Genomic DNA, 22,568 nt, shown 5'->3' with positions numbered 1-22,568 from the left:
GTTAAAATAGCCGATCTACAAGCTCACAACGCATCACAATGTTACGCGTTATGAGCTTCATGTGGATCGGCTATTTTCACTACCTTTGTCCGTCGCTCTTGTATGCGGAAACTGGGCATTAATTTACGAAAAAAACAGATGAAATATGGATATACAGTACAAGGTTTCTGGCATGTGAATAAATAATAACTGCAGTGGATCCATTGTAACACAGGTTATTTTTTTTTTTTCATTTCCTGAAAAGTAACGGTTTGGGACATACAAGGTTTCCGGTTTCCGACAGTGACGACATTATAACGTTAAAGATAACGATGATTTAAAATGTTCCTGAAGCCTCTCTGTCCCTCCTGTGTCTTAGATTACAAAGTTCACTTCACGGTTGCATCACAATGTGTTTTATTACTCACTGTCTCTCCTCTCTCTCTCTCTCTCTCCCTTCACTCTGTCTCTCTCTCATCCTGCTAAATCGTCTCTGTCGTGTCGGGCACAAACCTTGTATCTCCATATTTATATTTTTATACAATATATGTTTTTTCCCCCCCGCAAGTTAATGCCTTGCCGTGTTGTTAGCTCGTAGATCTGCTATTTTTGGAAACATTTTGAAAGTGAAAGTGGTTAAGTGTGTCTGTGGGTTATATAAATATAAATATTTATAAGAGGTTCTTTTTTTCCATTTCCTGAAAAGTAAAAGTCTTGGACTTACAAGATTTCCACTCGACACCAACAACATTGTCTCTCTTATCTCCTCTCCCTCTCTCCCTCTCCCTCCCTCTCAGGTATATGTGTGTGTGTGTGTGTGTGTGTGTGTGTGTGTGTGTGTGAGTAGTAAGGGAGGGGGTCACACTGACCTTCCGGCGGCGGCGCGCACTCCACTCCCGCCTCGTTTCCATGGTTGCAGTCGCCGGTGACGAACGTCCTGCTCCGGCACTGGCTCAGGGCGCCCTCGTCGCCGCGGCAACCCAGGCGCTCGTAGTGGAAGAGGCCCAGGCCCGCCGAGCCGGACTGAGAGTGCTGCAGTGCCGTGCCCACCTCACTGCCAAGGAGAGCGACACATCAGCATACACTACAGTGTTGTGTTGTCAGGCAGAAACATTGTATCTCCATATTTCCATTTCCTTTTTTTTTGTCATACAAGAGTGTCGCACAAAAATAGTGAAAATAGCAGATCGACAAGCTCACAACGTGTCGCGACGTGACACGTTGTGAGCTTGTTGATCGGCTATTTTCACTATTTTAATTAAAAATAAATAATAATAATGATAAAAAGAGCAACGGTTTTGGACATACAAGGTTTCTAGTACCCGACACCGACTGTTCTAGCTCTTTAGTAAGCAGAAAATACATTTCGGTTGCCAATTTCAGCCAATCAGGAGAGAGTGGTACCAATTCATCGGCTTCAATTTTATAGTGTTTCTGTTCCAATTTTGTCTGCTCGTTTATGTGTGTCATCACTTCCAATTTCGCTCGTTTATCCTGTGTGAGTTCTGTCTCCTGATTCGATGAAATTGGTGTGCCGATCTGACAATGAATTTTCTGTTTACTAAAGAGCTGGAGAGATGGAGAGAACTCTGCTACTGAACAGACACACTATAGCAATGAGTACTGTCAGAATATAGAGCCATTTAACACCTATTTTAACAAAAGTATATATACTTAACTCCTAGAGCGTACAAATGGAACCAAATGGACCCTTAAACCTTTAAGTTAAAGGTTTCATGACATTAAGTTTTACAACACATTAAAAGTCTTTGTCATGGTCCTTCAAACGTGTATAAAAACGTTTTAACTGAAAATTCCACTCTAGTGAGCCATTGCAGGTGTTTTTCTCTCACATTTCTAAAGCCTTTTCAACTGCAATGAAAAAAGAAATCTTTGCCCGCGGGTGTCGCTGTTGAGGAATTTTGCCTGTCAATCGTCACCTCTGCTCCACCCCCCCTCTCCAGGAGACCCCCTCCTCTCCACCCCCTCCTCTCCAGGAGAGTGGGCGGGATTAATGGCCTGTGACTTCACTATCCAAGGGCCAATTTCAGATTACTTTTCAGCCTACTTATTCAGAAAACGCCAGACCACAGAAAATTCACTGAATGTTCAACAGTTTTTTTTGGGTGTAATTGAGGGCATAAAACCCCCCAAAAAACATAATGAAAACGAATGTCATAGAACCTTTAAAGGTCCATTTGGTTCCATTTGTAGCCTCTGAGTCTGTATCGATACGAATATCGGCAAGCATGATCATACGATACTGTACATTGCTGTATCGATTTTTCGAGCACAGCCCTACAACACATGCATAATGTATTGTCCCAATTCAGTGAATGTGCAGTATTAATACACCGAATGGGGACAATGCGTTTCTTTTTGATGATTTCTCCATACCCCAGGCCCAGCTGTCTGCAGATCACGCTGGCGTCTCTGTCCGTCCAGTGAGAGTCGCACACCGCCCCCCACTGGCCATTCAGGTATACTTCCACACGCCCGCTGCCAGTCGACGAGCCGCCAACCAGCCGCGCCGCACCTGACCACAGCAGATACGGTACAGCTCAGAGCTCACACACCACACCACTCACTAAAGCTATAAGTACCAGGTTCACTGAAGCAATCCATTTTGACAGAAACCGCACAACATAAAATATTTAATGCAGAACTGCAGTGTTCAAACATGTACACTACATACTTGATATATAAGACCCATTCATAATGCAGCAGAACCTTGCTCATTGTGGAAACATGGGGACTAAACCAGACACGGATATGATGGTAGAATAACAAAAGTGGGGGAAGGATAGTTAGCCTGGAATCCAGACTGATCCGCTACGTTTGTTTTTTTCTCACTTCACTACTCAGCCTGGCCAGGGTCCTATTTGACTCGTATTTTCAAACATCACCAATTACGTAGGCAAGTCAGGAAGTGACTTGAGTTTCATATTGGAAAACACCGCAGGCTGTTTTCTTCTATTTGTGCACGTCCCGCCCCTTGGAAATAGGAGGCTTGCCAGATTGAGAATCGAAGTGAGAAAAAAAATAGAAGACGAATGTAGCAATCAGTCTGGATTCCAGGCTAGTGGATAGTCCAGATCCTCAGTCACTGATGATGGCTCAGTGGAATCGCCCAGAAAAGTGTGACTCACACCCAAACAGAACAGAGTCTCCCATGAATACATCCAATTCCAACATCCATTATGGGTGATTTATTTTTATTGTAACATTTTTCACACATTTTTCGAAATGGTGAAAAGAGCAGCTACCTATACAAGCAGTATAGTGACGCATTGTGAGCTTGTTATGACTACAGGTGTGCCTTGACATTTTGACTTGACCATTGGTGTCCTGTGGGAACAAAAGTGTTAAAAATCACTGAGCTAGAGCAGTGGTTCTGAACATTTTCAGGCCGCGACCCCCCAAAATAATCATATTTGAACTGGGGACCCTTATTTGAACTTGGACAAGCACTTGGAACGTAGGAGGCATTCAATTTTGTTTGACTCTGTTCCACAGATACATATTGTGAAAATAGCAGAACAACTAGCAGAACGCCTCGCGTTGTGAGCTTGTAGATCTGCTATCTTCACAATTGTTGCCTCTTCCTTATATAATTTGACAATTTGGCCAATGTTTGATCAGTTGTTTTTTAAGGTATTAAAAAGGCCTTAAAATCATTAAATTGTCACTTCACTGTCATCTGGGGACCCCCCAAAAATCATGTGGGGACCCGCCTGGGGTTCCTGGCCCACAGGTTGAGAACCACTGCTGAGTTAGAGGACTGATATTTGCCGTGAACAATCACAGGCCAGTCAGGATAACATGCACTGTAACAGTACATGTTTACCTTGGTGACAGTCGCAGTAGGCCCATCCGATGGCCCCCGAGGTCTGCCTGAAGAAGCACCAGGGGTTGGACTCCCGGTCGGGGTTCCTGCAGTAGCTGTGGTCGCCCAGCCCTCTGCCGGGGTACTGCAGCACGTAGTCGGGGAACTCCGTCCACTTCAGACAGGGGGCGCCAGAGTCCGTCTGGGACACCGTCCCGTTGTAGTAGCCCAGCTCTGTGAAGCCCTCAGAGCAGGAGAGAGGGGCTGAGGAGGAGAGAGAGACAGAACCAGAGCATAAGTGGATGTGTACAAGATGAGGGAATTATTATATTTGGTAATAGAGGGAAGGGCAGATTCACACGAAGGAGGTCAAACTGAAGGGATTTGGAGGTGGAGGATAAGATGGAGAGATGAGGAGGAGTGTGCTGTACTTGCTGTCATTCACATCACATCATCCCCTTGCTTTATTATTCTGTGAACACAAAGGCTTATGTGGCTGATTCTCATGCTATGTATGTAAAAGGGCCCAGCAGCAGGACTCATGCATGTAATGCATTCACCTCACTGATCCATATTCAACTTCCTTTAACCTTATTCAGTACTTCTTTGTACAATATACAGTTAAATAGATCTGCTATACAAATAAAAATAAAAATGAACAGAATAAAAGAAAAGAAAGACATTTCCATCGATAATGACATGCCCAAAATAGGGACACCAGGGTTAGAGCAACAGATAAGGGACAACTCCAGATATTTACGTACTAGTCCATATCTCTAGACAACAATATCAGTTGCTTTTTAAAAATAATTACATGGAATTGACTTGAGAAAATGTCTCCATTATGGTTGAAAAAGAAGCTGTCCGTCTCCAGGTATGAAGAGTCATGACATCGTGAGTGGAGGAGGAAGTTGCTTGTTGTACATAATAGACTAGTGTATTGACTCAGACTGTACTTGGTATATTATTGACCTACTCTCGCATTCAAAACCAGCTACACATTGCAATACTCTGGAGGTCTCTCTACTGTTAACAGTGAATGTAAGGATAAGTATCATTGTATTTGTTTATACAGAGCTTGGGAATGAATGAATGAATGCATTTTTATTTTCGTGTCTTGTCATAAGATCCCTTACGGGATTATAAGACACCAAAAACATAAATTAACAATATCACATTCTCTTCCTGGAAAACTGCACACAAGAAAATGTTTGGTAAACACCCAAAACAAAAACTAAATAAAATAAATTATACATCACATGTATATTCTCTTTGCCCATCTGTCCCAGGCCCCTTCCAAATACTCTGCAAGTGCGAATACCCTGTGCTCGAAAATCCATGCAAGTCATCCAACCAAATCAAGGCCAGGTTTCTACACCTCTTAAATATTTTTTGACGCAGGTCATGATACAAGGGGCAATAGAAAACAAAATGGACAAAAAAACTCGCTCTCAATATAATCTATGTCACAATAAATACAAATCGGGTGAGTTTAGCTTCTTCCACTACTGACATCACAAGCTACCCAATTAAACTGTACAATTATTGAATGATGGGGCCATGGCAGACTTAGCTGTGCAAAGACCGATTTCCAAAATGTATACAGCGTATTTATTGTTTATGAGAAATAAATATACATTTATAACAAATCCATAATGTAGGTACTGTTGCTTTTCACAGCATTTGACTTTCCAGCATTTAAAAGTATCTGTTGCCCTGCCCTGATTTCAGTTGTTTTTTTAACACGGTGCACAAATTCAGCTTTAGCGGAATGAGGAGGAAACTGCTGACATGTAAATGCAGCAACAACAAAACAAACAAACACCCACCCACACCCACACACAGGAGGACATAATGGTGCAGTTCATAGCACAGATTAACAGAAAGAAAAATTGTACCTTAGTGTAGTGTATACCCTAGTTTACAGCGAATGCACAGGTACATTTGCAAACATATGCACCTGCAACCACAGGCGTACAGTTGTGTACACACACACACACACACACACACACACACACACACACACACACACACACACACACACACACACACACACACACACACACACAGAGAGTGAGAGCCCGTTCTCACTTTAAGGGGTGCTCTGAGGCCAAATGGCCATTAAACTATGATTAATGGCAGAGGTACTTCAGTAACCTGGAGCAGTCTTATCTCTTAAACACACACACAGCTAGGCTGCCCTGGAACAACATTATCAATGCGGTGCTTCCCTCCAGCCCACCCTACACACGATCTGCAACATGCACATGCACATGCACATGCACATGCACATGCACATGCACATGCACATGCACATGCACATGCACATGCACATCTCACTGGTTCCAATAGAAGAAGTAGAATGCAGGGGCAACTAAAGCACAGGAGCACAAAAATAAGGGTTCGAAACTAAGGGGGGAAATGTGCTGCTCTAGCTTGAAGGAACAGCGAACCCGATAAATCTAAGTGACTCATTCACAACATGCAAGGTCATTAGAGTTAGAGGCATAACAACTTGCTTAGACAAGTGTATTGAAGACACTTCTGTCTCTTTAAGAACATGAAACGGACCAGTTGGAGGAGAGATAGCTAAATTTGGTTTGACCGCAGGGGGCGGAAATAAAGGTAAAAATAGAGTTGACAGTCACAAGTCACAGTAAAGTCTCCGTGTTGTTACCTATACTAGAAGAGGTAAGAGATCATAACTAAGCCAAACCTTTGACAAGTATGTGTATTTTTAGAGATATTTATTAACCCATAAAAGGTATCTTTTTATGGTTTACAAAACATTACACATTATGTTAATGTGTGTAGCAAAGAAGTGCTTTCAGCCTTTCACCTATGACTCTTAAAGACAAGTGGAACATTCAAGAAAACTTGCATTTTTCTCATTGGCCCATGGGCCCAAAGGTCAAGGGGGCAACTAACTGGAGCCTCGAGCCCCCGCCCGAAGGGTCATTCTAGATGGTCAGAAGAGCCCCATGGGATTTTCTCAAGAATCACTTCTGCTCACGAAAGGCTAAATATTTAGTTTTGCTTTCCTTTCTTGTTTCCCCCAGCCACTGGACCTGGACTTAGAACGGGTTAATGCCAGTATCTGTCCCCAAAATGACCATAAGTATTGTTTTATTATTTTTACCAAGTACTGTTGCGATGGTATTTCAGAGTATAATTTCCTGGTAATTAAAAAAGAAAAAAGTTGATAACTCATCCTGCACTTTTATTATTATAAAAGTGCAGGATGTACAGGAGTTCAAACATGAGGTGGAGCAAAGCCAGGAAGATGGTGAACATTGTTTTCTGCTAGCCTGCAGAACTATTCTTTTTATACCCACCAGGAGGCTGGAACAAACTTTGCCGGTCCTGGGTAGGCAACCTTGACTGGCGGGGATCTGCTCTTGTTTATATACTGTAGCTGTTTATCCTGTACTGTGTTAATGTGCAATAATGACAACAATGATTTTTTTGTTGCATGTTACAGAAAATGGCTACTTCCAGCTCCAGCCTCCTTTGTGAAGATCAGTTCCTGTGTTCCATTTGTCTGGCTGTGTTTGAGGATCCAGTGTCAACTGCATGTGGACATAACTTCTGTAAGGCCTGTATCACAGGCTACTGGGATACCTCTGTTATCTATCAGTGCCCACTCTGCAAGACGGCCTTTGGGATTAGACCGGATCTCGCAGTCAATACTTTCATCTCAGAGCTCGCTGCGCAGTTTATGCTGTCTGTTAGAGTGACACACAGCGCCGTCAAGCCCTGTATGGAGTGTCAGACCTCTTCCTGTGGAACTCATCTAGAGCCACATCAGAGGGTCGAAGGTCTGCTGAAACATAACCTGGGGGACAGCAGGTGTCAAAAACACAACAATCTCCTGACATTGTTCTGTAGAGCCAAGCAGGTCACACTGTGTGACATCTGCGTTGGGACACACAGCCAGGACCACGAGATCGTTCCTGTCCAGCAAGAGTGTCGAGAGAAGTGGGCTCAGCTGGGGAAGATGGAGATTAAAGTGCAATGCATGATCCATGAGAGGCTGCAGAAGGTGCAGGAGTTCAAATACGGAGCAAAGGTGGAGCAAAGTCAGGAAGACGGTGAAAATGAGATAGCAGGAATCATGCAGGAATTCTCCACTCTGACGTCTGCCATTGAAAAAGTCAAAGCTGAGCTCATTGGTGCAGTTGATGAAAAGCAAAAAGAAGCAGAGAAACGGGCTCAAGACCATGTTCAAGATCTGGAGAAGGAAATTACTGAGCTACGGAGTACCCAGCTGAAGGAGCTGCTGGACACCAAGGACAACCTCCAACTCCTTAAGAACTTTCCATCCCAATCCATCCTCCCAAACACTAAGGACTGGTCTGTCATTATGGCCAGCAGACAGCTTGGAACTGAGCCCATGCGGGAATCATTAAGAAGAATAATTTCTCATCTGAAAATGACAGTTAATCAGATGAGTAAGGAGATGAAGAAGTTCTGCGATACACAGATGTTAAGAGATGCTGCTCTAAGGAGGATGCAACAGTATTCAGTGGACGTTGTTCTCGATACTTCAACAGCAAAGTTCTGTAGAGCCAAGCAGGTCACTCTGTGTGACATCTGCGTAGGGACGCACAGCCAGGACCACAAGATCGTTCCTGTCCAGCAAGAGTGTAGAGAGAAGAGGACTCAGCTGGGGAAGATGGAGACTAAAGTGCAATGCATGATCAATGAGCAAGGCCAGGAAGATGGTGAAAATGAGATTGCAGGAATCATGCAGGAATTCTCCACTCTGACGTCTGCCATTGAACAAATCAAAGCTGAGCTCATTGGTGCATTTGATGAAAAGCAAAAAGAAGCAGAGAAACAGGCTCAAGACCATGTTCAAGATCTGGAGCAGGAAATTACTGAGCTACGGAGTCTGAGTACCCAGCTGAAGGAGCTGTTGGACACCAAGGACAACCTCCACCTCCTTCAGAACTTTCCATCCCAGTCCGTCCTCCCAAACACTAAGGACTGGTCTGTCATTATGGCCAGCAGCCAGCTTGAAACTGAGACCATGCGGGAATCATTAAGAAGAATAATTTGTCATCTGAAAATGACAGTTAATCAGATGAGTAAGGAGATGAAGAAGTTCTGCGATACACAGATGTTAAGTGATGCTGCTCTAAGGACGATGCAACAGTATGCAGTGGACGTTGTTCTCGATCCTTCAACAGCACAGCGAAATCTCGTCCTGTCTTCTGTTAGGAAACAAGTGAGCTTCAGTGCCGCAGTACAACGTCGCATCACAGGCTTAAAGACATTTCAACATAAATTTGCGGTTCTAGGAAAGACAGGCTTCTCCACAGGGAAGTTCTACTTTGAGGTGTACGTGGGAACGAAGACGGAATGGAATATAGGAGTGGCCACTGAGTCTATTAGCAGGAGAGGGATAATTCCTGGCAGTGGACTCTGGGCTTTAATGTTCATCCTTGATAGATATGAAGCCTTCGGTCTACCTGAAGTCCAAGTGCACTGGAGGAAGGTGGAGAAGGTTGGGGTGTTTGTGGATTATGAAGAAGGCTTCGTCTCATTCTATGACGTGGAGGCCAGATGCCTCATTTATTCTTTCACTGGCTGCCACTTCACTGAGAGAATCTACCCATACTTGAATCCCTGTGACAATGAATATGTAGACAACCTAGCACCATTGGTCATCACTGCTGTCAGTCATACTGAGTGATTGGTGGGTGAATGAGCAGGCCTCATTAAAAGAATTTAATCTAAAACAGCTATTGTAATTGTTATATTTTTTGTGTTTTTCCATCCACAATTTTTGATCAAAGCTTGGGTGAAAAAAATGTAATAAGGCTGAAGGGGACACTAACCTAAATGTCTACAGAAAACGTTAATTTTTTGAGTTGAGTGTTCATAGTGCATCAGGGGGAATAAATCAACGTTAGTTTAATCAAACTGTATGCTTGGTAGAGAATGTTAATACAATATAACTGATACATCTGCAGTGGTTTGAGGTCGTCTCCCTAAGCTTCCATTGAGAAATATTATTTATATAGTATAATAAAACAAATATTTCAGTTTGCCTTTTAGGTTTCGTAATAAAAGATTGCACTGGGCATATATGACAAATAACTTTAATATACAAAGAAATTACTGACAAATGTAATAATTTTATACCTTCAAATAAATGTAAATATAGCTGAAATAGCTGATCTACAAGCTTACAACCTCACTTTGGCTATTTTTGGAAAATGTTTGAAAATGTATGAACATTAACATGGAAACGATTTAATATGAAAAATAATTGTGATTATCTAAAATGATAGCGATTTGGCGATTATATAATAATTGTGACCTAAGAACAACTACTGGCTGACAAGTAGTACTGAAGCCTGAAGCTCAGAAAGCAGAATCTCTCCTGTCCAAATGCAGTTGCCTCATTGGAAGAGCGGTAGAGATTTGGTATCTCATGTCAGGTTCGAATCCGTGGTAGCACATGGACCAAATGCACATTACTGTATAATACACTACCTTTTGTTTTTGAGTTTACCTTTTCAAGTCATTTGAGGTGAGCAAAAGCGTTTGTATAAAAGTAATGAACAGTGGTGTAAATTAGCTAAGTGCATTTACTGCGTTTACTCAAGTACTATACTTAAGTACAATTTTGAGGTATTTTTGTTTACTGGAGTATTTCCAATTTTCAATACTTTTACTTCTATATCTAAATATTGTACTTTTTACTCCATTACAATTATTTGAAAACTTTAGTTACTAGTTACTTCGTAGATTTTGATTATTATTACAACACATACATTAACCACTTCAGCCCTATATACTGTACAGTACATTGCGGCCATTTGAAAATAGCCGATCTATAAGCTTACAATGCGTCACATTGTGAGCATGTAGATCTACTATTGTCAAAGGATTTGTATACATTAGAAAACTTGTGAAATGGGACATTCTGCATAATGAATACTTAATACTTTTGTTACTTTAAGTGCATTTTGATACCAGTACCTTTGTACTTTTACTCAACTACATTTGAATTCTGGACTTTTACTTGTAATGGAGTATTTCTACATTGCAGTATTGACACTTTTACTTAAGTAAAAAATGTGAGTACTTTTTCCACCACTGGTGAATGCTCTATTTAAGCTCTACCTCCTGTACTGTCTAGCAAGCTGATGCTGAATGTGGGCATTGTAGTTCCCTGCTGTACGTTTATTTAATACAGTGAAGTGACTTTGTCTTCTCAGTCAAAAATAACACAAAGCCTCAATACCTTTTGAGCCATTTTATATGGACTTTCAGTGAGCCTTTAATGTTGTCACGTGATTGGCCAAAGACTGATGATCTCAGATGGAACACAGAATAACCTGTGTAATATGATTTAAAAAAAAAAAAAACATGTTAATGTAATCTAATGTTTTATCACCAAAAAGCTGCTACAGATACAAATGCAAATACAACATGAAATATCAATCTATCTCTGTTAATGTATGTATCTATTTTTATTTTCATCAAGGTTTTCTTTTGAATCGGATCATGTCTCATTCTGCAAGTACGGTTTGACCATTAGCCAATCTGACTAGTCATTTACTATGTATGATGGTGTCACGGAATGTTTTACTGTATTTCTAACAAAATGTAAATAAACCAGCTTAGATCTAAGAACTCAGAACTCAGATTTTCCTGGTTTATATCTTAACGTTTTTGCAGCCAGACATCGAATTATTGGTTTATGAATGCATCAAAAACAAAACAATCTCCATGAATTCAAGGCTTCATGGGCTGTGCAATTGATAGAGAATAAGTAATTTTTTGGGTGAACTACTCCTTTAACACTTAGATACAAGCTGGATGGGGGGGGGGGGGGCACTGTAAGTGAAAGTAAAGTTGACAGTCACAAGTCACAGTAAAGTCTCCGACCGTGTTGTTACCTATACAAGAAGAGGTAAGAGATCACTTTTGACATATATTGTATTTTGTGAGCTATTTATTAACCCCTAAAATATTTATTTTTATGGTTTACAAAAGATTACACATGTTAAATGTAGAAAGAAGTGCTTTCACCTGTGACTCTTAAAGTCTGCCAAGCGGAAAATTCTAAAAAACCTGCATATTTCTCATTTGTCTTGTTTGCTTCACTATAAAATAGTTTGTCACAATGTCATAGTTTGCGGGTCTTGTCATGGTGTCATAGTTTACAGGTTTTGTCACGGTATCATAGTTTGCGGGTTCTGGGGTCTGGGTAGTATAGTCAGAGCTGGATCTCTGAACGGGCCTGTAGGCCCATGGGCATAAAGGTTTGGGGGGCGACTACCTGGGGCCTAGACTAGAGCAATAAGCCCCGGCCCTGAAGATTCATTCTAATCTAGATGGTTTCCCACAGCCACTGGACCTGGACTTCTGTATATTATAGAATGCGGGGATATGCCAGTATCTGTCCCCAAAATGACTATCAAGTATTTTTCTTCTCCCCCCCCCTTTTTTTTTTTACCAAGTACTGTTGTAATGGTATTTTAGAGTATAATTTCCTGGTAATTAAAAAAGTTAAAAGTTGATAACATCCTGCACTTGAGATCCTAAAGGTGCAGGAGTTGCAGGAGTTCAAACCAGAACATGTCCGTACACGGACAAACGTGTCCGTGGCAAGACTTGTCCATGTCCGTGGACAAAACTACATTTTCAAATGGTTCAAAACGTGTCGATGTAGATAGGCTAGTTGAACTATTTGATTTTTTTTGGAAAATAGTAAAACTTGGGAAAGAAGTTTAGGGATAATGGGTAAGGCACCGGCGAAAATAGGGCCCATAGCATACAGCACATTATTTTTGATGGGAGAATTAATTGCAACAACTATGCCGTGACAGTGAAGAAAGGGAACTTGGAAAGACACTTTCTGACAAACCATAAATCATTTGACTAGACCTTTCCAGCAGACATAGAACTCAGAAAAAGGAACTGAAATCTCAGCCAAATGTACTGTATTTGTGTACCATACATGGAACTGGATAGAGCTCTCGCATCATTATTCTACTTTAAGTATTTGTCTCATCAGCAAGAACTGCACAGTGATGGTGAAGAAAGAGAACTGGGAAAGACACTTGCAGAAAAAGCACACGTCATTTGACTAGACATTTCCAGCAGACAGAGAACTGAGAAAAATAAACTAAAGAACTGAAATCTCAACCATTGCGGACAAACCACACGTCATTTGACTAGACATTTCCAGCAGACAGAGAACTGAGAAAAATACATAAACTAAGGAACTGAGATTTCAACCATTGCCATATAAAAATGTCAAGTGTAATCATCAGTATGTTAATCATAAATAATGTTTTTATTATTATTATATACTTTAGCTGTTTAACCCTGTGTAGTGTTAATGTGCAATTATGCCCCTGACAACAAAATGTTTTTTGGTTGCATGTTACAGAAATGGCTACTGCCAGCTCCAGCCTCCTTTGTGAAGATCAGTTCCTGTGTTCCATTTGTCTGTCTGTGTTTGAGGATCCGGTGTCTACTCCATGTGGACATAACTTCTGTAAGGCCTGTATCACAGGCTACTGGGATACAACTGTTATCTATCAGTGCCCGCTCTGCAAGACAGCTTTTGAGAGAAGACCGGATCTCAAAGTCAATACTTTCATCTCAGAGCTCGCTGCCCAGTTCATGGGGTCTGTCAGAATGATAGACAGCAGCAGCCCAGTCCGACCACTTTCTAAGTCTGGAGAGTTAGTCTGTGATATTTGCACGGACCCCAAGCTCAACGCCGTCAAGTCCTGTCTGGAGTGTCAGACCTCTTACTGTGGAACTCATCTAGAGCCACATCAGAGGGTCAAAGGTCTGCTGAAACACGCGCTGATTGACCCTGTGGAAAACCTGGGAGACAGCATGTGTCAGAAACACAACAGGCTCCTGACCTTGTTCTGTAGAGCCGAGCAGGTCACTCTGTGTGACATCTGCGTTGGGACGCACAGCCAGGACCACGAGATCGTTCCTGTCCAGCAAGAATGTAGAGAGAAGTGGGCTCAGCTGGGGAAGGCGGAGACTAAAGTGCAAAACATGATCCATGAGAGGCTGCTGAAGGTGCAAGAGTTCAAACGCGAGGTGGAGCAAAGCCAGGAAGACGGTGAAAATGAGATTGCAGGAATTGTGCAGGAATTCTCTGCTCTGATGTTTGCCATTGAAAAAAGTCAGGTTGAGCTCATTGGTGCAGTCGATAAAAAGCTAAAAGAAGCAGAGAAACGGACTCAAGACCATGTTCAAGTTCTAGAGAAGGAACTTTTTGAGCTACGGTGTCTGAGTACCCAGCTGAAGGAGCTGCTGGACACCAAGGACAACCTCCACCTCCTTCAGAACTTTCCATCCCACTCCATCCTCCCAAACACTAAGGACTGGTCTGTCATTATGGCCAGCAGCCAGCTTGGAACTGAGCCCCTGCGGGAATCATTACGAAGTATAATTTCTCATCTGAAAATGACAGTTAATCAGATGCGGCAGGACATCAAGAAGTTCTGCGATACACTGTTAAGTGATGCTGCTCTAAGGAGGATGCAACAGTATGCAGTGGACGTTGTTCTTGATCCTTCAACAGCACAGCGAAACCTTGTCTTGTCTGATGATGGGAAACAAGTGAGCTACAGTACCAGAATACAAAGGCTCCTTACAAATGGAATAATGTTTTCCAGTAGTTTTTCTGTTTTGGGAACTATGGGCTTCTCTTCAGGGAAGTTCTACTTTGAGGTTTATGTGGGAACGAAGATGGAGTGGTGTATAGGTGTGGCCACTGAGTCTATTAACAGGAGAGAGGCAGTTCCTCGGCATCCTGACAGTGGACTTTGGGCTTTATTGTTTATCCTTGATAAGCATGAAGCCTTCAGTATCCCTGACAACCCAGTCTACCGTATCAAGGTGGAGAAGGTTGGGGTGTTTGTGGATTATGAAGAAGGCTTCATCTCAATCTATGACGTGGAGGCCAGATGCCCCATTTATTCTTTCACTGGCTGCCACTTCACTGAGAGAATCTACCCGTACTTTAATCCGGGTGACAATGAATATGGAGCCAACCTAGCACCATTGGTCATCACTGCTGTCAGTCATACTGAGTGATTGGTGGGTGAATGAGGTAACAGGCCTCATTATAACCTGTCTGCAGCGTTCGACACAGTGAACCATCAGATCCTCCTCTCCACCCTCGAGGGGATGGGGGTCTCAGGCTCTGCACTCTCCCTGTTTGCATCCTACCTGACGGGTCGCTCCTACCAGGTGAAGCTGGGAGGGTCTGTGTCAGAACCACACAGGCTCACTACTGGGGTTCCCCAAGGCTCGGTTCTGGGTCCTCTTCTCTTCTCTCTCTACACTACATCTCTTGGTGCTGTCATCCGCTCCCATGGCTTTTCCTACCACTGCTATGCCGATGACACCCAGCTGATCCTCTCATTCCCCCCCTCTGACACACACGTGGAGGCACGCATTGCTGCTTGTCTGGCTGACATCTCGGAGTGGATGTCGACGAACCACCTGAAGCTCAACCTGGACAAGACCGAGCTGATGTTCATCCCGGGGAAGGGCTGTCCTCACCGAGACATGGCCATCACCATTGAGAACGCTGTGGTGACGTCAACTCGGACTGCGAAGAATCTGGGTGTGACCCTGGACGATCAACTGTCGTTCTCGGCTAACATCGCATCAGTGACACGGTCCTGCAGATTCCTCCTCTACAACATCAGGAGAATTCGGCCCTTCCTCACGGAGAAGGCAGCCCAGGTGCTCATCCAGGCTCTGGTCATCTCCCGCCTGGACTACTGCAACTCCCTCCTGGCTGGCGCTCCGGCATCTGCCATCAGACCCCTGGAGCTTGTTCAGAAAGCTGCGGCTCGTCTGGTGTTCAACCGCCCCAAGTTCTCTCACACAACTATCCTTCTCCGTTCCCTGCACTGGCTCCCCGTAGCGGCTCGCATTCAGTTTAAAACCCTGGTGCTAGCCTATAGGGCAGCGAAAGGAACAGCTCCCTCTTACCTCCGGGTATTGGTCAATGCCCACAACCCTTCCCGACCACTCCGGTCGGCCACCAAGGGGCGACTGACTCCCCCGCCACTCAACGGTCCTTCTGGTCGATCGACACGGTCACGACTTTTTTCTGTTCTGGCCCCACAGTGGTGGAATGAACTTCCCACTGATGTCAGGACAGCAGAGTCACTGCCCATCTTTCGCCGCAGGCTGAAAACCCACCTCTTCAGGAAACACTACCCTTCCTCTTTGCCTGGCCTACTTGTTGTTAACTAGTTGTACAAATGCTTGTTTTATTGTTGAATTGTTTATTGGATCTTGTTTAGTCAATACAATTATTTGTTTTTAGCTCCTGCTCATTTGACTTAGCTATTTTGTCTCATCTGTTTAAGGAAATAGGTAGCTGATATATTGCACTTTTACCTTAGCGCTAGGTATGCTCTTGGTTGCTTGTTATTGCAGAAAATGCACTTATAAACTCTGGTGATTAGTAGCTTTCGTTCCCTACCTTTGTTGATTGCACTGATTGTAAGTCGCTTTGGATAAAAGCGTCTGCTAAATGACTGTAATGTAAATTATCATCATCATGAATTAAAGCATTTAATCTAAAAGAGCTATTGCTTTTTAGCATTAATACGTTGATGATTACTATATTTTTTGTGTTGTTCTATCCACAATTTATGATCAAAGCTTGGATGAAAAAAATGTAATAAGGCTGAAGGGGGCACTAACCTAAATGTCTTCAGAAAACGTTAATTGTTTGAGTTGAGTGTTCATAGTGCATCAGGGGGGAATACATCAACGTTAGTTTAATCAAATCTGTATGCTTGGTAGAGAATGATAATACAATATAACAAGTACATCTGCAGTGGTTGGAGTTCGTCTCCCTATGCTTCCAGCCTGAAGCTCAGAGAGCAGAATCTCTCCTGTCCAAATTCAGATGCCTCATTGGAAGAGCGGTAGAAATTTGGCATCTCATGTCAGGTTCGAATCCCGGGTAGCACATGGATCAAATGCACAATACTGTATAATACACACATTTTTGTTTCTGAGTTTACCTTGTGCATATGTAACTATGCACACTTTGCATGATGTGCAATGTGTTTCAAATCATTTGAGGTGAGTAAAAGGGTTATATAAAAGTAATGACACTGATGTCAGGTGAATGATATGAAGGTTTTGAGGGTACTGTGCCTGCAGTGAATGCTCTATTTGATGTGTGTGCATTGTAGTTCCATGCTGTATGTTTAATACAGTCAAAAATAACACAAAGCCTCAATACTCTTTATTTTATATGGACTTTCAGTGAGCCTTTAAAGTTGTCATGTGATTGGCCAAAGACTGATGCTCTCAGATGAAACACAGAATAACTTAGTAAATAGAATCACCCCCCCAAAAAAACAAGTTAATGTAAGCTCATACGATATGAAACATCAATCTATGTTAATGTGATTTTTTTTTATTAACTCAGACTTATGTCCATTCAATTTGATCATTTGTTTATTTTTATTTTCATCAAGATTTTCTTTTAGATCATGTCTCATTCTGCAAGTACAGTCTGACCATTTAGCCAATCTGACTAGTCATTTTACTATGTATGATGGTGTCACGGAATGTTTTACTGTATTTCTAACACAATGTAAATAAACTAGTTTAGATTTAAGAACTCAGATCTCAGATTTATTTTCTTTTTTTCCCTGGTTAGTTTTCTTAACTTTTTAATTTAGTTTCTTGAGTTTTTGCTCAAATCAGCTTCTCATGGTGTTTCTTAGACACAATGGGTAGGCCTACTCATCATAAGCAGCCCTGAAGCAACACACATCAAGCTGACTCCAGCCAGCATCATCATCCTTAACGCAACACTCTCCTCATTGTCACGACAACCACACTCATGCCTATTGCCATGGGAACGCAGTCTCCCATCAGCAACAGTGAGTATTTGGCACGGATAACACTTATATTCAAGCTGGATGGGGATGGGGGGGCACTACACACACACACACACGCACACGCACGCACACGCACACGCACGCACACACGCGCCTCACTGGTTCCAATCTGGAAGAAAAGAGAAAGTAGATTGCACGAGCAGCCAGAGAACTGGAGGGAGAAAAGTAATGCCTAATCTCTGCTCTGTCGCACCATGGTGTCGCGTGCCAAAATCTGTAGATTGGCTGTTTTCAGCATGCCACACCATGGTAGGCCTACAGCAAAGTATAAAAAATGCTTTAAGGATTCAAAACAATGAACACAGCTTGAAGTAACAGTGAACCTGGTCAATCTAAAAGACTCATTCACAACATGCAAGGTTATTAGAGTTGGAGCCATAAAAACTTGCTTAGACTAATGTATTGAAGACACTGTCTCTTTAAGAACATGAACCCACACCACATTTGACGAATGTTAGACCGGTTGGATCAGAGACAGCCATGTGGTTTGAATCATAGATATGGTTTGACTGCAGAGGGCGGAAATGAAAGTGAAAGAAAAGTTGACAGTCACAGTATAGTCTCCGACCGTGTTGTTACCTAAACAAGAAGAGGCAAGTGTTCACTTTTGACATGTATTTTGTGAGCTATTTATTAAACCCTAAAAGGTATCTTTTTATGGTTTACAAAAGATTACACATGTTAATGTACGTAGCAAAGAAGTGCTTTCACCTACTGTATGACTCTGTATCATGCCAAGCGGAAAATTCTAGAAAACCTGCATTTTTCTTATTGTCTTGTTTGTTGCATGCCAGTATCTGTCCCCTAAATGGCCATTAAGTCTTTTTAATTTTTACCAAGTACTGTTGTAATGAGTTGGGATTATAAAAGTGCACGAGTTCAAACATGAGGTGGAGCAAAGCCAGGAAGATAATTAAAAAAATTAAAACTTTTAGTCCAATTAAATGCTTTTATACAAATGTTATGCCCTGCCCCAATTGCTATGAATTCTGCCAGATTCCTATTGCAAAAGGTGAGAGCAATCTATGGAAACATACAATACAATAACAATGATTTTATCTGGCCACCAGGCTGCAGCACTGTGTAGCAGTAGGCTATGAGGAGAACAAGTACTGTATAGGCATACAAAACCTAAGTGTTATCTTTCTTTTTCATTGTTGATTATCACAAAAATGGAATCACCTCTGTTTGAAGTTACAACTAGGTGTGAGATCTCCTGTACGTTTAACCTCAGGTTAAGGCTAAGAGTAGCTTAATAAACAACTTTTTAGGTTCTGGTTTTGCTACCTTAGCTTGATATGGCGAGCGACCCAATGTAAGCTACGGCCCTTTTTTGATGAGTCCTGTTGGCTACTGTAAACCCCAATCAATATAGGAGACATGTCCTACCCATGCCATACTCTACCCTACGTGTTTCCTTTTTAAAGTAAACACGTAGATGGAATCAAAGGGCATGAATGCTAATCATTTCATAGGGTCTTTAAAAAGTTATATTTTTCTGCTAGCCTGCAGAATTATTCTTTTTATCCCCGCCAGGAGGCTGGAACAAACTTTGCCGGTCCTTGGTAGGCAACCTGGACTGGTGGGGATCTGCGCTCAGGGGGGAGAGCACGTTTCTTGTGTGTATACTGTAGCTGTTTATCCTGCGCTGTGTTAATGTGAAAGTATGCCCCTGACAACAATGTTTTCTTGTTGCATGTTACAGAAATGGCAACTTCCAGCTCCAGCCTCCTTTGTGAAGATCAGTTCCTGTGTTCCATTTGTCTGGCTGTGTTTGAGAATCCAGTGTCTACTCCATGTGGACACAACTTCTGTAAAGCCTGTATCACAGGCTACTGGGATACCACTGTTATCTATCAGTGCCCGCTCTGCAAGACAGCCTTTGAGAGAAGACCGGATCTCAGAGTCAATACTTTCATCTCAGAGCTCGCTGCCCAGTTCATGAGGTCTGTCAGAGTGACAGACAGCAGCAGCCCAGCTCAAACACTTTCCAAATCTGGAGAGGTAGTCTGTGACGTCTGCACGGACCCAAGCTCGACGCCATCAAGTCATGTCTGGAGTGTGAGACCTCTTACTGTGGAACTCATCTAGAGCCACATCAGAGGGTCAAAGGTCTGCTGAAACACACGCTGATTGACCCTGTGGAAAACCTGGGAGACAGCATGTGTCAGAAACACAACAGGCTCCTGACGTTGTTCTGTAGAGCCGAGCAGGTCACTCTGTGCGACATCTGCTTTGGGACGCACAGCCAGGACCACGAGATCGTTCCTGTCCAGCAAGAATGTCAAGAGAAGTGGGCTCAGCTGGGGAAGATGGAGACCAAAGTGCAATGCATGATCCATGAGAGACTGCAAAAGGTGCAGGAGTTCAAACGCGAGGTAGAGCAAAGCCAGGAAGACGGTGAAAATGAGATTGCAGGAATCGTGCAGGAATTCTCCGCTCTGATGTCTGCCATTGAAAAAAGACAGGTTCAGCTCATTGGTGCAGTCGATAAAAAGCAAAAAGCAGCAGAGAAACGGGCTCAAGACCATGTTCAAGATCTGGAGAAGGAACTTACTGAGCTACGGTGTCTGAGTACCCAGCTGAAGGAGCAGCTGGACACCAAGGACAACCTCCACCTCCTTCAGAACTTTCCATCCCAGTCCGTCCTCCCAAACACTAAGGACTGGTCTGTCATTATGGCCAGCAGCCAGCTTGGAACTGAGCCCATGCGGGAATCTTTAAGAAGAATAATTTCTCATCTGAAACTGACAGTTAATCAAATGAGTACGGAGATGAAGAAGTTCTATGATACACAGATGTTAAGTGATGCTGCTCTAAGGACGACGCAACAGTATGCAGTGGACGTTGTTCTCGATCCTTCAACAGCACAGCGACATCTCGTCCTGTCTTCTGATAGGAAACAAGTGAGCTTCAGTACCACAGCACAAAGGCAACAAAGTAAAAAGATGTTTCTGAGATATCTTGCGGTTCTGGGAACAATGGGCTTCTCTTCAGGGAAGTTCTATTTTGAGGTGTATGTGGGAACGAAGACGGAATGGATGATAGGAGTGGCCACTGAGTCTATTGACAGGAGAGAGGAACTTCCTCAGCATCCTGACAGTGGACTCTGGGCTTTGCATTTCATCCTTGATAGATATGAAGCCTTCAGTCTCCCTGAAGTCCAAGTGAACTGGAGGAAGGTGGAGAAGGTTGGGGTGTACGTGGATTATGAAGAAGGCTTCGTCTCATTCTATGACGTGGAGGCCAGATGCCTCATTTATTCTTTCACTGGCTGCCACTTCACTGAGAGAATCTACCCATACTTTAATCCCTCTAACAATGAATATGGAGCCAACCTAGCACCATTGGTCATCACTGCGGTCAGTCATACTGAGTGATTGTTGGGTGAATGAGGTAATAGGCCTCATTAAAAGCATTTAATCTAAAACAGCTATTGCTTTTTAGCATTAATGAGTTCATGATTACTATATATTTTTTGTGTTTTTCCATCCAAAATCTTTGATCAAAGCTTGGATGAAAAAAATATATAATAAGGCTGAAGGGGACACTAACCTATAAATGTCTTCAGAAAACATTAATTGTTTGAGTTGAGTGTTCATAATGCATCAGGGGAAAATAAATCAACGTTAGTTTAATCAATCTGCATGCTTGGTAGAGTATGTTAATACAATATAACTGATACATCTGCAGTGATTGGAGGTCGTCTCCCTATATGCTTCCATTGAGAAATGTACACCCCAGTGTCGGAGAGGACAGCTACTGGCTGACAAGTAGTACAGCCTGAAGCTCAGAGAGCAGAATCTCTCCTGTCCAAATGCAGATGCCTTATTGGAAGAGCGGTAGAAATTTGGTATATCATGTCAGGTTCGAATCTCGGGTTGCACATGGATCAAACTAAATGACAGTATTGTGCATTTAATCCATGTGCTACACTAACTTTTGTTTATGAGTTTACCTTGTGCTTATGTAACTATGCACACTTTAATGTTGTCATGTGATTGGCCAAAGACAAGACAATGCTCTCAGATGAAAAACAGACACTTAGTAAATAGAATCACAAAAAAAAAAACTGAAAAATCAATCTATGTAATGTGATTTATTTGTTTTATTAACTTTTTTTGTTTTAACTTTTTTTGTTTCATTAACACATTTTTATTTTCATCAAGATTTTCTTTTAGATCATGTCTCATTCTGCAAGTACAGTCTTACCATTTAATATGTATAATGGTGTCATGGAATGTTTTACTGTATTTCTAACACAATGTAAATAAACCAGCTTAGATTTAAAAACTCAGAACTCAGATTTCTTTTTCCTTTTATATATCTTAATGTTTCATGTAGTTTCTTGGGTTTTTTCTCAAATCAGTTTCTCATGGTGTTTCTTAGACACAATGGGTAGTCTACTGATCATAAGCAGCCCTGAAGCAACACACATCAAGCTGTTTGACTCCAGCCAGCATCATCATCCTTAACACAACACTCTCCTCATTGCCACGACAACCACACTCATACCTATTGCCATGGGAACGCACAGTCTCCCATCAGCAACAATGAGTATTTGGCACGGTTAACACTTAGATTCAAGCTGGGGGGGGGGCACTGTATACACACACACACACACACACACACACACACACACACACACACACACACACACACACACACACACACACACACACACACACACACACACACACACACACGCCTCACTGGTTCCAATCTGGAAGAAGAGAGAAAGTAGATTGCACGAGCAGCCAAAGAACAGGAGGGAGAAAAGTAATGCCTAATCCATGCTCTGTCACACCATGGTGTCGTGTGCC

At 42.5% G+C, this 22,568-nt stretch overlaps 1 protein-coding gene and 1 pseudogene across 2 annotated transcripts in view; one reads left to right on the top strand and one right to left on the bottom strand.

Moving 5' to 3' along the window:
• LOC311060221 (neurotrypsin-like) overlaps window positions 1–22,568 on the bottom strand; it is a 49,961-nt pseudogene that overhangs the window by 11,986 nt on the left and 15,407 nt on the right. Inside the window, exons 3-5 of the transcript in view lie at window positions 3,827–4,069; window positions 2,377–2,515; window positions 843–1,033 (exon numbers count right to left, since the gene is read on the bottom strand). The product of the transcript in view is annotated as a neurotrypsin-like (transcript). The remainder of the gene's footprint in view (window positions 1–842; window positions 1,034–2,376; window positions 2,516–3,826; window positions 4,070–22,568) is intronic.
• On the top strand, window positions 11,692–22,081 carry LOC311059570 (uncharacterized protein). Its single transcript, XM_084077578.1, has 4 exons — window positions 11,692–11,735; window positions 13,221–14,878; window positions 19,451–19,558; window positions 19,761–22,081. The coding sequence occupies exons 2-4, from the start codon at window positions 13,223–13,225 to the stop codon at window positions 21,123–21,125; spliced, it is 3,129 nt and encodes a 1,042-aa protein (XP_083933704.1). The 5' UTR covers window positions 11,692–11,735; window positions 13,221–13,222; the 3' UTR covers window positions 21,126–22,081.

Source organism: Gymnoscopelus microlampas (genome assembly GCF_963454915.1).
Source record: "Gymnoscopelus microlampas genome assembly, chromosome: 14".
Classification (NCBI taxonomy): Eukaryota; Metazoa; Chordata; class Actinopteri; order Myctophiformes; family Myctophidae; genus Gymnoscopelus; species Gymnoscopelus microlampas.
Note: the sequence above shows the minus strand (reverse complement) of the source record. Positions and strands in the feature narration are given on the sequence as shown.